The sequence below is a fragment of the Nyctereutes procyonoides genome, unplaced genomic scaffold (assembly GCF_905146905.1).
Source record: "Nyctereutes procyonoides isolate TBG_1078 unplaced genomic scaffold, NYPRO_anot_genome, whole genome shotgun sequence".
Classification (NCBI taxonomy): domain Eukaryota; kingdom Metazoa; phylum Chordata; class Mammalia; order Carnivora; family Canidae; genus Nyctereutes; species Nyctereutes procyonoides.
The window spans coordinates 37,485,129-37,498,439 of NW_026575046.1; the positions used below are offsets into that span (position 1 = coordinate 37,485,129).

Below are 13,311 nucleotides of genomic sequence, written 5' to 3' on the forward strand. Positions count from 1 at the left end.
GTTCAGCCCTCTGAGGAGTGTAAATAAAAGCTTCACAAATATCACTCTTAATATTATCATAAGTAATGCTATTAATAATTAAATTACAAGAACTATAGTAATCATAATGTTGGTAATACTGTGAGACCATTAATTATAGTAATACAATAACTGCAAATGTTTATTGAGCACTTAACCATGCTAAGAGCTGTTAATACTATTTTTTTCTGTCTTGAGCACTTCACTTTTGCTTTAGATAAAACATGACACCATTTAATTCTTACAACAATCCAGTGAGATGACTCCAGGAGTCTCAAAATCTTTTTGTACAACTCATCAGAGTACCACATTACCCAGTGTTTTGGCCATAAATCCCTGAAAGAGAATCATTCACCCATGTGATAACAAATGTTCATTGACCCCTTACAGCTGTAAACAAGACAGACATGGTCTCTACCCTGGGAAAATAACAACAGAACAGCCCTCTAGATGAGAAACATTTCTTTTCCTTTTACATAGTGGCTTTGAGCACTAAGACAAGATTTCCATGGTTCCAGGATCTGATTGGTGGACTTCTATTTGTAAAAATGTGTTTCTTGCTTTGTGCTCTCTACTTTAGCAATATCCAACTATTTATCATTTCCAAAGATATTCCTGAGATTTTTAGGATAGCCCTCAGCCTGTCCTGTTTGTTTTGTTTTTCCTCTTAATGAACTATTACTCTTTCAACAGTATAACTCAAATATCTTATTAGTGAAGACTTACCAAACTCAGCCAATTGAACGTTGGCTTTTCTTGGCTTAAAAAAAAAAAAAAGTGGATTGCTTCTTCCTTCAGGCTCAGTAGTCCTTTTATCTTAGGCCCACTCTCTACCTCCCCTAATAGGTTGTGAGCTCCTGGGAATGGGGAAGACAGGAACACTGTCTTATTAGGTTTCCTGTGACCACTACTGTCAGAAGGCCTGTCACATATCATTATTGGCTCTAATGTTCATTAAACACTATGTGTCAAGCCCTGTGCACCTTGTCTTGTAGATTATATCATTTCTTTCTCCCAACCCAACCCACGTTTACATATGGGGCAAATTTATATATCAAAGTTTAGAAGCACTAAGTAATTTACACTAACGTCACACAGCTAGTAAGTGGCAAACCAGACTTAGATTTCAAATGATAAATAATCCACCTAAAGTGTTTTTCACAGCATGTGACACCAAACAAACACATAATCAATAAATGTTAGTTACTAGAATTGTCAAAGTTGGACAACTAGTAAAGTAAAAATGCTGACATTGCAACTCAAGTTTATTTTATTTACTTATTTTGCTCCAAAATGCATAGCCTTTCTATTACACCAGAATTTATTTAACAGAACTTATTTATTATTATTATTGTTATTAAAGTGTAGTTGACATACAATGTTACGAGTTTCAGACATACATGATTTGACAATTCTGTACATTACTCAGTGCTCACCACCTAACTATGGTCGCTGTCACCATACAGAATTATTACAATATTATTAGCTATATTCCCTATGCTATACTTTTCATCTCTGTGACTTATTTATTTTATAACTGGAAGTTTGTATCTCTTTGCACCTCACCAGACCTCTTAAAGGTCATAAGAGCGCTAACCACTGAACAGTTTTTAAGTTCCTGCCATATTTTAAATTTTTTAAATATTAAAAGGTTTCCAAAATTCTGATATATTTTTAATGTTTTTTTTATATTAAAGCTTTGACTTACACAAAAATGCAAGGGTGTGCACAACCTCATTTAGACATAAATTCAAAAAACAAGTTTCCTGAAAAAGCCCCTCCCAGCTTATCTCAGCAATAGGTTCTGTGAATTACAGAAAACTAAGTAATAATCTGCTGTTACTGCTGATTACCTGTCTGGCTTCCTTAAGGGATATTTCAGTTCTGTATTTCTGGCATGGGGTCTAACAAACATTCAACAAGCATTTCTTGAATGGGTTCATTGGGCAAAAGTTCATTTTTGGTTCCAGGACCACTTAACACTGTTAATATCAGTGAAGACCACAAAAGGCTTTTGTTTATGTGGGTCATACTTACCAATACTTACTGTATTAGAAATGAGAACGGAAAAATACTTAATATTTACTAATTTACGAGAACAACACACCTATTCTGTGCCAACATAAATAATCTTTTTATAAATCACTGTATTTTCCAAAACAAAAAACCCTTTTAGTGAGAAGAGTGGCATTGTTTTACATTTATGCAAATATCCGTCTTAATAGAAGACAGCTGGATTCTCAGAGCTCCCTCTGCATTCAAGCCATTGCGCGATCACATGACAACATCCCCTGGAAAACAGTATATTCATGAAAGGAGGGTGGAAAAGGCAAATAGCAACTTAATATAATTATGAAAACTGTTTTGCTCTAGCAATGGGACCCTTGGAAGGCACACTTTGAGCAAACTTTATTTTGGACAAGGTTTATGCTTCAAGATTCCTCTCTGCATGGCCAGCTTAAGAAGTCAGAGAGGAGTAAAAAGTAACGGACTTTTAAAAAGTCCGTTAAAAAGAGCCCGGACGCAGCCTCTTTTTCCACCGCGCAGAGGAAGGCGGAGTCTTGCCGTAACCCAAAATGGCGACCGACACTTGCAATTCCGTCCGTACAATGGCGTCACATCACGCGACAGCAACGCGCTCTCTCTCCCGGAGGCTTCCACTACATTTCCCAGGATGCTTTGCCAACAGCGACGCCATTGGTTGGCGCCGAGGGAAGTGCACCTGACGGAGCGGATATAGATCCCGGAGGCTGGGAAGGTGAAGGCTCGAGGAGCTGGGGCCCTGTGAGTAGCTGCCTGGCTCCGTCCGCTTTGGCTGGGAGGGACTCGGGTAGAGGACGAGCCGTTGGGAGGCGCAGGGGGGGCGCTGGCTTAGCCCTGCGGCCTCAGACTCGCGTTCTCACGGCAGACCGGGGAGCAGAGAGAAACAAAACATTGCTGTGGAAGCCAAGTCTTAATTAAGATTTCGCTGCTTGAAGTTTTCTTGGGACGAGCTGGGGAGAATTCGGGCCCTTGTCGCGGCACAAGGGTTGTCGGCGTGATTTCGCTGCGACGAGGGGCGGCGGGGCGGGGCTGCTGGCGGTCTGACTCAGCTAGTGCTGACCGCATCCTCGGCGGTCCTCGGCGGGTACAGTAGGGTCACCTGGGCTGCCCTTTCAAAGCACAGGTGTCCTGGGCCTGCGCCGGACCGGTAAGTCAGAGCCCGCGGAGGATACGGTTTGGGCGGCAGGACTCGCCAAAGCCTCCCAAGGGCTATGTAGTCTGGCCAGGATCGAGAACCGCCCTTAGTGTCTGCGGCCGACCCCACGGGGACCCCGAGGAGGACCAGATTCCCATCCCACTGTGACCTGCGTGGGCTCTACAGCACACGTTTGGGTGAAGTTGACCTTCAGTGTTCGAGCTCCATCAGAAACTTACTCTTGAGCTTCATACGGTGGTGCTGGAAAGACAGGCCTGCATTTTTTTTTAATTTACGAGCGGGCTGTTAATTCCGAATAAAGATTAGGGGCGTTTCATTTTCTTCTTGCCATTAAACAATAGTTTATGCCTGTTTTTTTGGCTACCCCGACAAAATTCGAGCAGTGGAAAGAGGAAGAGCCACATTAAAACCAGTCTCCCGTAGAAAAACAAAAAAACAAAACAAAAACCAAAACAGTCCCCCGTTGCTTATATGAAATTCTGAAAGGAGCGTCAGTAAAAAATAGGAACTTAGGATAAACAATTTTTTTAATGATGAATTTCAGTGACAGGAAGTTAGGGTATGTTTTGGGTTTTGATGCAGAAGTTTATGTGTAATAGGATTTTTTTTTTAAGATTTTATTTATTTATTCATGACAGACACAGGGAGAGAGGCAGAGACCTAGGCAGAGGGAGAAGCAGGCTCCCCATGGGGAGCCCAGTGCGGGACTTGATCCCAGGACACAGGAATTCTGACCTGAGCCACCGAGGCATCCCAGATTTTTTTTTTATTGTATTTTATTTAAAGATTTTATTTATTAGAGATGGAGAGAGAGAGAGGCAGAGACACAGGCAGAGGGAGAAGCAGGTTCCATGCAGGGAGCCCGACGTGGGACTCGAACCCGGGTCTCCAGGATCAGGCCTCGATTGGAAGGCGGCGCTAAACCGCTAAGCCACAAGGACTACCCCCGGATTTTTTTTTTTTAATTTTTATTTTACTTATGATAGTCATACACACAGAGAGAGAGAGAGAGATAGGCAGAGAGACAGGCAGAGGGAGAAGCAGGCTCCATGTACCGGGAGCCCGACGTGGGATTCGATCCCGGGTCTCCAGGATCGCGCCCTGGGCCAAAGGCAGGCGCCAAACCGCTGCGCCACCCAGGGATCCCCGGATTATTATTATTTTTTTTTAAATACAAGTTTCCCCTGCTATGCAAAAGTTGAGTGTTCTTGTCAAGACTTTCCTGAGCTGAAATGGCCTAAAGCAAAGATTATCCACATGCACCCCTACCCCCATTTTCCGAAAGGTGGAGTTATACCACTTTCCGTTTATGAAAGACCTACATGAATATTTACCTGTTTTCACTAATTGAAAGAAGACTGAAGGGGATTTTCACTTTTTTGGAAACTGTTACCATACTAATGTAGGTCTCTGTTAAAAGCTAAGTGGGGTAAGGCAGACTTTTGGAAAGTGGTAGATAACTGTATAAGCACCATTACCTAACATATTTTCTCTTTCCCCAGAGCTTCAGCTTCACTTCCCTCACTGATACAGCATGGGGGAGAAGTCAGAAAACTGTAGTGTTCCAGAGGATCTCTTCAATGGTTTGAAAGTTACAGATCCCCAGGAAGCAGAGTGTGCTAGTCCTCCAGTTTCTGATCCCAAAGATCACCATCTTCACAACAAGCTGCTCAAAGATGTTGAGGCTCATTCTCAGGAAGAAGACCAGGGAGAAGAGTGTTTTCATGACTCTAGTGCCTCATTTGAAAAGGAGGAGCCAGGAGTGGACAAGGTTGAGAACAAACCTGATGATAATGTGAATTCCTCTGAACTTGATGAAGAATACCTAATAGAACTGGAAAAAAACATGCCAGAAGAGGAGAAACAGGTAAATATTTATTGTGCATGATCTGCCGCATAAACTGCCTTTTAAAGTGAGTAAATGTGGCTGCTACTAAAACATAGATTGCATCATGTAGTAAAGAGTTACTTGCCCATCTGTGTCCTTGTTGCTTCATTAGTGATGGAGCTGAGATAAATCAGTATCATGGCAGGGAAGCATTCACTGTCTGCTTGGCAGATTTCTTTTTTTTTTTTTTTTTTTTGGTCAATATTGAGTTCTTATGTCTATCTTACATAATTTATTTTCTAGCACCTATATATAGCTTTTAGCTCTCAAAAAAAAAAAAATGCTATCTGTGCACCTGGATGGCTTAGTCCATTAAAGTGTCCGACTCTTGATTTTGGCTCAGGTCATGATCTCAGGGTCGTGACATCGAGGTCTGAGTTGGGCTTCTAGCTGGGCGTAGAGTCTGTTTAAAAATTATCTCTCTCTCCCACTCGTCACCCCCGCCTCTAAAAAAAAAAAAAGTCTTTATTGATAGTTGGTTGCTGAAATTCCATTCCTTTATGGGACACTTGTTAGTTAGACTTTAGAATTATGGTATGCTGTCTATTTGTGTTAATTCCTTAATAGCAACAGATGACTGCCTGAATATCCTAGTGGTGGTTTGATGCAGAGTGCAGTGACTAGGGCCTGCATTATTTACATAATGTTCTTGAGGAACAGAATCATGTGGGATAGTAGTTATCATTTGTTAAGCACCTATAATAATGCCAGACACTGAACTTATGAAATTATTTGTGTTTTCAAGTAATCACAACACACCTATGGAACATACTGTTAGCATTCCCCACAAAAGAAAAGAACTTAGTAACTTGCCTGAGATCACACATCTAGTAAATGGCAGAACTGATTTTCAAACCTAGATCTGTTTGATTCTTAAATATAATGTTGAATTTAGTAAAAAAATAGCTGTCTTTCTACAAAGCAGATACGCTAATAAAATGTCCACTTTCCGGCTTCTTTGCCCCTGGGACATATCCTTACCTGGGCAACCCTTCACTTTTGGAGACAGAAGTCTTGGTATCCCCCATGTATCCTTCCTTCTCATCCCATAAGCAAGGCCATCTGAAGAGTTACCGTAACAACTGAGCTTGTCTGCAAAGAACTTGAATGAGATTTGTAGCCTTGGCTTCTGAAGAACTCACTCACTAAACAGCTTATGCTATTTTGGTATTGGGCCGGGATACTAAATGTGCATTGTAACAGTGGGAGTGGGGAGGTAATGTGACATGGAGAGGAGCATCTTGTCTTTCCTTAGGCATTTTTAATTTTCAAGCCTGTTAGTTTTAACATGCATGTATTAGCTTTTGTGCTAATGTGTGCTGCCAGAAGAGAAAAACAAAGGGCAAAGAAGAGCCAATTTCATAAACTACCTCAGCAGAAATGGCTCAGAAAATTAAATCACATACTCTTTGATAATTAAGGAAATGATTTTCCAGAAAGGGTTTGGTTCAGTTTTCATTTCCCTGGTGCAGTCTTTTTAGAAATGTTGATTAAATGTCTGTTAAAATGTTATTAGCAGTGCTTTTCTGATACCTTAATACATTTTGTCCTGATAGTGAATTTTCTACAGTGCCATTGGCTTGATAGTTGTGTGGTTTGGCTCTAGATATTACATACTCTGCTTTCCATTCCCCAATTTAGTAAAACTGTGTCTCCTGACCAGGAATCACATTTAAGTTCTATAAGTATTTAAAATAATTACTTTTATTACCTATAAGTTGAATATTCTAAATAGTGCAATGCCTATTAAACTTTTTTTCTTCCTTTTAAAAATTAAGATGTAACTTCCATATAGTGAAACTGTTTAAGTTCTGTGTACAGTTCAGGGAGTCTTGACAACTATATATACCTGTGCAGCTCACCCTTATTAGGATCCAGAACATCTCCATCATTCCAGAATCTCCCTTCGTATGCTTTACCACTCGTTCATTCCCTCCACCTCTACCAACCCACAGACCTACTGTTCTAATTCCCGTTAGGTTGGTTTCTTTCGAATTCCAGACTTTTGTGTAAATAAAATCACTTTTCAAATATAAACATTTTCTATTTTATATTTGTATATCAACTCATGTTTTCATAGCTTAATTCAAAAATTTGTGACAATATCTCGTAGAAACAATGTGCTGTGGTATTAGCCATTGTTATAACTCCACTAAGGAAACAATCTCATGAGTGTACAGACTGCCTTTATGTAATTGTGGTGGTATTCTTAGTTATTTTTATGGTGTCTTGATAAATATCTTTATAAAGTTATTAGGAAACCAGCAAAATAGATGAAGAAATGTCTCTTCACTGCACATATGTTTTGGTTTTGTAGGTGATCTGAAACAGGATAGCTTTGATTTCTTTTAAAATAGACCAAGTTGAGGTAATTCAACAGCAACAAAGTAAACAGAGCCAAAAAATGTGAAGACTTGCAGCTTCACTAATTTTTTTAAAGGTGTATTTATTTTGGAGAGAGAGAGAGAGAGAGAGAGAGAGAGAGAGAACATGCGCACTCAAGCAGGTGGAGGGGCAAAGGGAGAGAATCATCAAGCAGACTCCCCACCAACCAAAGAGCACTATATGAGGCTCAGTCTCACAACCCTGAGGTCATAAACTGTGCTGAAACCAGGAGTCAGAGGCTCAACAGACTAAACCACCCAGGTTTCCCCTTACTGATTTTTTTTTTTTTTATGATAGTCACAGAGAGAGAGAGAGAGGCAGAGACATAGGCAGAGGGAGAAGCAGGCTCCGTGCACCGGGAGCCCGATGTGGGATTCGATCCTGGGTCTCCAGGATCGCGCCCTGGGCCAAAGGCAGGCGCCAAACCGCTGCACCACCCAGGGATCCCCCCCTTACTGATAATTTTTAAAGGCAAATTAAAGCACTATGTCTCATATAGTTAGCTGATACCGTCAATGAGAGGGTGTAGGAGTGCATATACTAATTTCAAGAGTGTTATATCATTTTTGTGCGATACAGGTATCAAATTTTTATATGGATGTTTCTTTAGACCAGGGCTATCAATAGAACCTTCTGCAGTCATGGGAATGTTCTCTATCTACTCTGTTCAATACGGTTGCCTACTGGCCATCAGCTACCACATATTAATAATTGTCATCAGCTGGAGTATTTGAAATGTGACTAGTAGAACTGAGGAACTGAATTTCAAAATTTTTTATTTCAGTTAATTTAAATAGTCACATGTGGCTAGTGTTTACCATATTGGGCAGCACAACTAAACCTGATTGTTTTTAGTGATTTATTTTAAGGAAATTGTTAGAGTTGTGTACAGATGTTTATAAAATGTGTACAGATGTGTTTGTTGCAGCATCATTTATAATTTTGAACATTAGATATTTTTGAACATTAGATACTTTAAATATTTTTGCCATTTTTATGAGGTAGCATATTATGCAGTCATTAGAAAGATAAGTCTTAATGTTGACTTGGAAGAAATGCCTGTAATGTTAAATGATTTAAACAGGTGTGATAATATGGTTCATAATAAGAGATATGGATATGTATTTGGTTTTTGTCCAGTTCCTGGCACAGAGTTCCTAAACCCCTTGGAATTGCCTAATAAGAGATAAGGGTATATATTTTTATATTTATAACAAGCCCCTTCCAAACTCACATGAGGTGACTTCTGGAAGGTCCCTAAGGATGAGGTCTGGTTTTCAAAGTTTGAGGCTTTCAGCGCCACCCTAGCCCACCCCCACCTCTGAGAAAGGGACGGGACTGGAGGTTGAGTTAATCACTCATGACCAGTGATTTGACCAATTGTGCTTATGTACTAAAACCTACAGTAAAAACCCTAAGGAGGGACACCTGGATGGCTCAGTGGTTGGGCGTCTGCTTTTGGCTCAGGCTGTGATCCTGGAGTCCTGGGATGATCGAGTCCCACATGGGGCTCCCAATGGGGAGCCTGCTTCTCCCTCTATGTCTCTGCATCTCTCTCATGAATAAATAAATAAAATCTTAAAAAAAAAAAAAAAACCTTATAGAAGGGTTCAGAGAGCTTCCAAGTTGGGTGAACATGTGGAAGTGCAAGGATGGCACACCCAGAGGTCATGGAAGCTCAGTGCCCCTTCCCACAAACCTTGTCCTATGCATCTCTTCTATTTGCCTATTCCCAGAGTTATAGTCTTTAGAATAAACTGATAATCTAATAAGTAAACTACTTTTCTGAGTTCTATGAGCTTCTTTAGCAATTTAATTGCACTTGAGGAAGAGGTCATAGGAACTTCCAATTTATAGCCCATGAGTCAAAAGCAGAGGTGACAACCTGGACTTGCATTTGGCATCTGAAGTAGGGGTGGGGTTTGGGCCAGTCGTGTGGGATGGAGCTCTTAATTTGTAAGATCTGATGCTATCTCTAGGTGGATCATGTCCAAATTGAGTTAAGTTGCAGGACAGCAACTGTAGAGTTGGAGTTGCTGGGTGTGGGGGAACTTTGCACATATCTGGTCACAGAAGGGTTCCATGTGAGTATTAACAGTAAAGGAGACACACAAGAGGTGTTTTTCCTTTATAGCAGGTTATAGGATAGTGATGATTCCTTTTAAGTTAGAAACCTATGTGAAAATATGTTCATACATAAAAGTTTGGAAAGATATGGGGTATGATTATTGGGGAATTTTTATTTATATTTAATATACTTTTTGGAAGTATAGTTGATATACAATATTGTATTACTTTTTGGGTGTACTACATAGTGTTATGATAATTCTGTATTTCTTACCATGATAATGATTACCATCTATCAGGATACAAAGTTATTACAGTATTATATAGACTGTATCCCCTATGCTGTACTTTTTGTCCCCATGACTTATTTTATAACTGAAAGTTTTACCTCTAAATACCCTTCACCTATTTTGCTCATTCTCCACTTTTTTTTTACATTAAGTACTTGTCACATTTATAACCAACAACAATGCAAGTTATTCTATTTTGAGACTATAAATAAATAAAAATTGATTCTTTACAACCAACATGGGCTTTTTACCAAACAGCACATGAAGCTGACCTTTGAGGATTTGGAAAGAAATGTTATAATACGATCTGCTAAGTGTTCCTCTTCAGGCAGAATCAAGTATCAATAGCTAAAGCCTGTTATTCAAACTGACTTGACCAACCCTGTGGCTGAGAAGATAATCCGGGCTCAAGAGAAGTTCCAGTTCTCAGCAGAATTCATAAATCAAGAGTAATGGAGAGGAGGAGGGGTGGAGGCAAAAACCAAAAAAAGAAGTAATGGAAGAGGAAGGCAGTTAAGATTTTTAAGAAACAGGTAAAATCTCTTAAGAAAAGCACTGTATATGTGTGCGTGTATATCCTAATCTTTTGTGAAAACTTAAATGTCTGGGGCACCTGGGTGGCTCAGTGGTTGAATGTCTGCCTTTGGCTCATGTCATGATCCCCAGGACCTAGGATGGAATCCTGTATCAGGCTCCCCATGGGGAGCCTGCTTCTCCTTCTGCCTGTGTCTCTGCCTCTCTCTTTCTCTGTCTCTCATGAATAAATAAATAAAAATCTTAAAAACAAAAACAAAACTTAAATATCCACATGACTACCCAGAGCAATGGAATTTCAGGGAACATTTGAGATGTACTAGATCTGTGACACAAATAAGTGATTCTCAAAGGCTTGGCTGAAGTAAGGACAAATCTGGTAGCAGATGAGAATTGTTGCTATAATATCAGATGCAAAGGTGCTTTATAGTATGGGGACCTGTGGAACATACAACATTGTAGTGCTGTTGATCCTATAATCGAATCAGCTTTTATGGGCAACTTGTCACCATGGAGTTTAGGCCTCATGTATAAATTCCCTAGGTAATTCTTACATGTTTGCTAAAGTTTGAGGACCTCTGTCTTGGGGCCTTCATTAAATAGCTGTTGAATAAATGGTATGATTATCTGGGCTGTAAGAGCCAAAAATTGATCTTACAAGTTACAGTTTATCTCATTCATTTATTCTGCTAGTGTTTGCACTTCTTCCACACGTTAGGCATTGTTTGAGGCTCTTAAGGATACAGTGGTAAACAAGATGAGAGGATTTCTCTTCTCTCATAGCAGCTGTATTCTAGTTGAAAAATATTTTTTAAAAATAAGATGAAGTAAAAAAAAAAAATAAGATGAAGTGACGAGAGGTTGTGTATCAGCAAAGACTTGAAGGGAAAAAGGAGTCAAGTGTGTGACACTCTGAGAGGAGAATATTTCACGCAAGGGGAGAAGGTATTAGCATGATTCCTTGGCTTCAGCTACTGGGTTGATGAATACCATTTACAAATACAGAGAAGAAGACATTGGGACTTTGAGTTCCTTAGAGCTCTAGTGATTTATTTATTTATTTATTTATTTATTTATTTATTTATTTATTTATTTATTTATTTTAAGATTTTATTTATTCATGAGAGATACACAGAGAGGCAGAGACATAGGCAGAGGGAGAAGCAGGCTCCTCACAGGGAGCCTGATGCGGGACTCCTCTCGGATCGTATCCCGGGATCACACCCTGAGCCAAAGGCAGATAGATGCTCAACTGCTGAGCCACCCAGGTGTCCCTAGTGATTTAATTCTTGATGTAAATGAAAAAAAGTTTATTTGTAAGCCAAAATGCAGATTTAGTCATTTTAATGGGTTTGCTCTGTCCTGCCAGTTGTTTGCACATGATATTCATTTGCAAATGGGTATATACATAGATCCCTTTAAGTAAGGGATACAAAAATCTGTTGCTAGGCACCTGGGTGGCTCAGTCAGTTAAACGTTTGCTTTTGGCTCAGGTCATGATTCCAGGGCCCTGGGATCGAATCCCACACCAGGCTCCCTGCCCCATAGGAAGTCTGCTTCTCCCTCTGTCGCTCTCCCCTGCTTTCTCTCTCTGTCTCTCAAATAAATCTTTAAAGGAAAAAAAAAAGTCTGTTGCTTGGTGAACATGTATTCAGAGCACAAGGTTTCTGGGATTTTAAAACATTTCCCTTACTCTGAAAACATAAAGGATTGTTCTTTCCTTCAAGATTGTTTATGTTTAACAAGGAACCATTATTGAAGTATTGATTTGGAACAGAAGTTCTTTATCGGTTCTTTCCCTATCTCTCATTTTTCCTAAATCCTGCAGTACTTAATCCTTTTAATTTCCATGTTTCTGCTACCTCATTGCATTATTTTCATAATTGTTTTCAATGTTGCCACTAACAGTGAGCATGTTTGCAGGGAACATTCTCTTGGTTGCTTCCCGAAAGTTTTCAGTAACTTCTATAGTGGTTTGCATCTTCTGTTAACCTTATGAGAAAACTTCTGATTTGTTGTTTCCCTTTCATTTCATTTTTAATGGGCATCCTTTTGAACTAAGGTTGCCAAATTTATTAATTTTGAAGTTTATTAGTACTTGAATTCAATGAACACTCTTGACAAGTGATCAAATAAAGTCCTAGAATTTAAGAATTGGAAGGAACCTTAGATTTCTGATCTTGAGTTTAAGTCAGGGGAAATAATATTTCCAAAATGTTTACTCCAAAACATTTGTAAGTTTGTGGGATAATTGTAGTTTGTTTACTAATGAACCAGTTAAAGTGGCATTCAGTCTTCCCTGTGTTTATTAAGGAAGATCACTTTATGTTTATGATCACTGGTTCTTTCTTTTTTTTTTTTTTTAAATTTATTTATTTATGATATTCACACACACACAGAGAGAGAGAGACAGAGACACAGGCAGAGGGAGAAGCAGGCTCCATGCACCGGGAGCCCGATGTGGGATTCGATCCTGGGTCTCCAGGATCACGCCCTGAGCCAAAGGCAGGCGCCAAACCGCTGCGCCACCCAGGGATCCCTGATCACTGGTTCTTAAACTTTATTTTGCCTGAGTCACAGGAAATTTATTAATCATACAAAGTCCTGGGAATTATCTGATAGCACAGACTTGTAGGTGGCAGCCAGGAATCTGCTTTATTAATGAGCATCCCCAGGTCATTTTGATATAAGTAGAACTGTGGCCACTCTTTGAGAAACAGAAAGCCAGATTGACATACCACCAAGCTTCCAAAACACAAGTGTACCTAGTATACTAACTGCATCTAATATCAAAAGAAGAGTTTACCAATGGGATTTTTTTTTTTTACCCTCATCTGTGCTTGACGTCTAAAAAAGACTAGTTGGGCAGAATTTAAGCAGCGCTAAATAAGGAAATTATTTCTATTAAGTTGAATTTTGGGAAACAGAAT

The 13,311-nt window shown here is 39.6% G+C and overlaps 1 protein-coding gene across 2 annotated transcripts in view; it reads left to right on the forward strand.

Annotated features, from left to right (window-relative positions):
- Positions 1–2,723: 2,723 nt before the first annotated feature.
- Positions 2,724–13,311, forward strand: part of TTC1 (tetratricopeptide repeat domain 1) — a 48,820-nt gene continuing 38,232 nt past the window's right edge. The window contains exons 1-2 of one of the 2 annotated variants that reach the window (XM_055324940.1): positions 2,724–2,802; positions 4,720–5,084. In XM_055324940.1, the coding sequence (XP_055180915.1) occupies positions 4,752–5,084 (333 nt within the window). In that variant the 5' untranslated portion in view covers positions 2,724–2,802; positions 4,720–4,751. The other variant, XM_055324939.1, reaches the window with a different exon arrangement.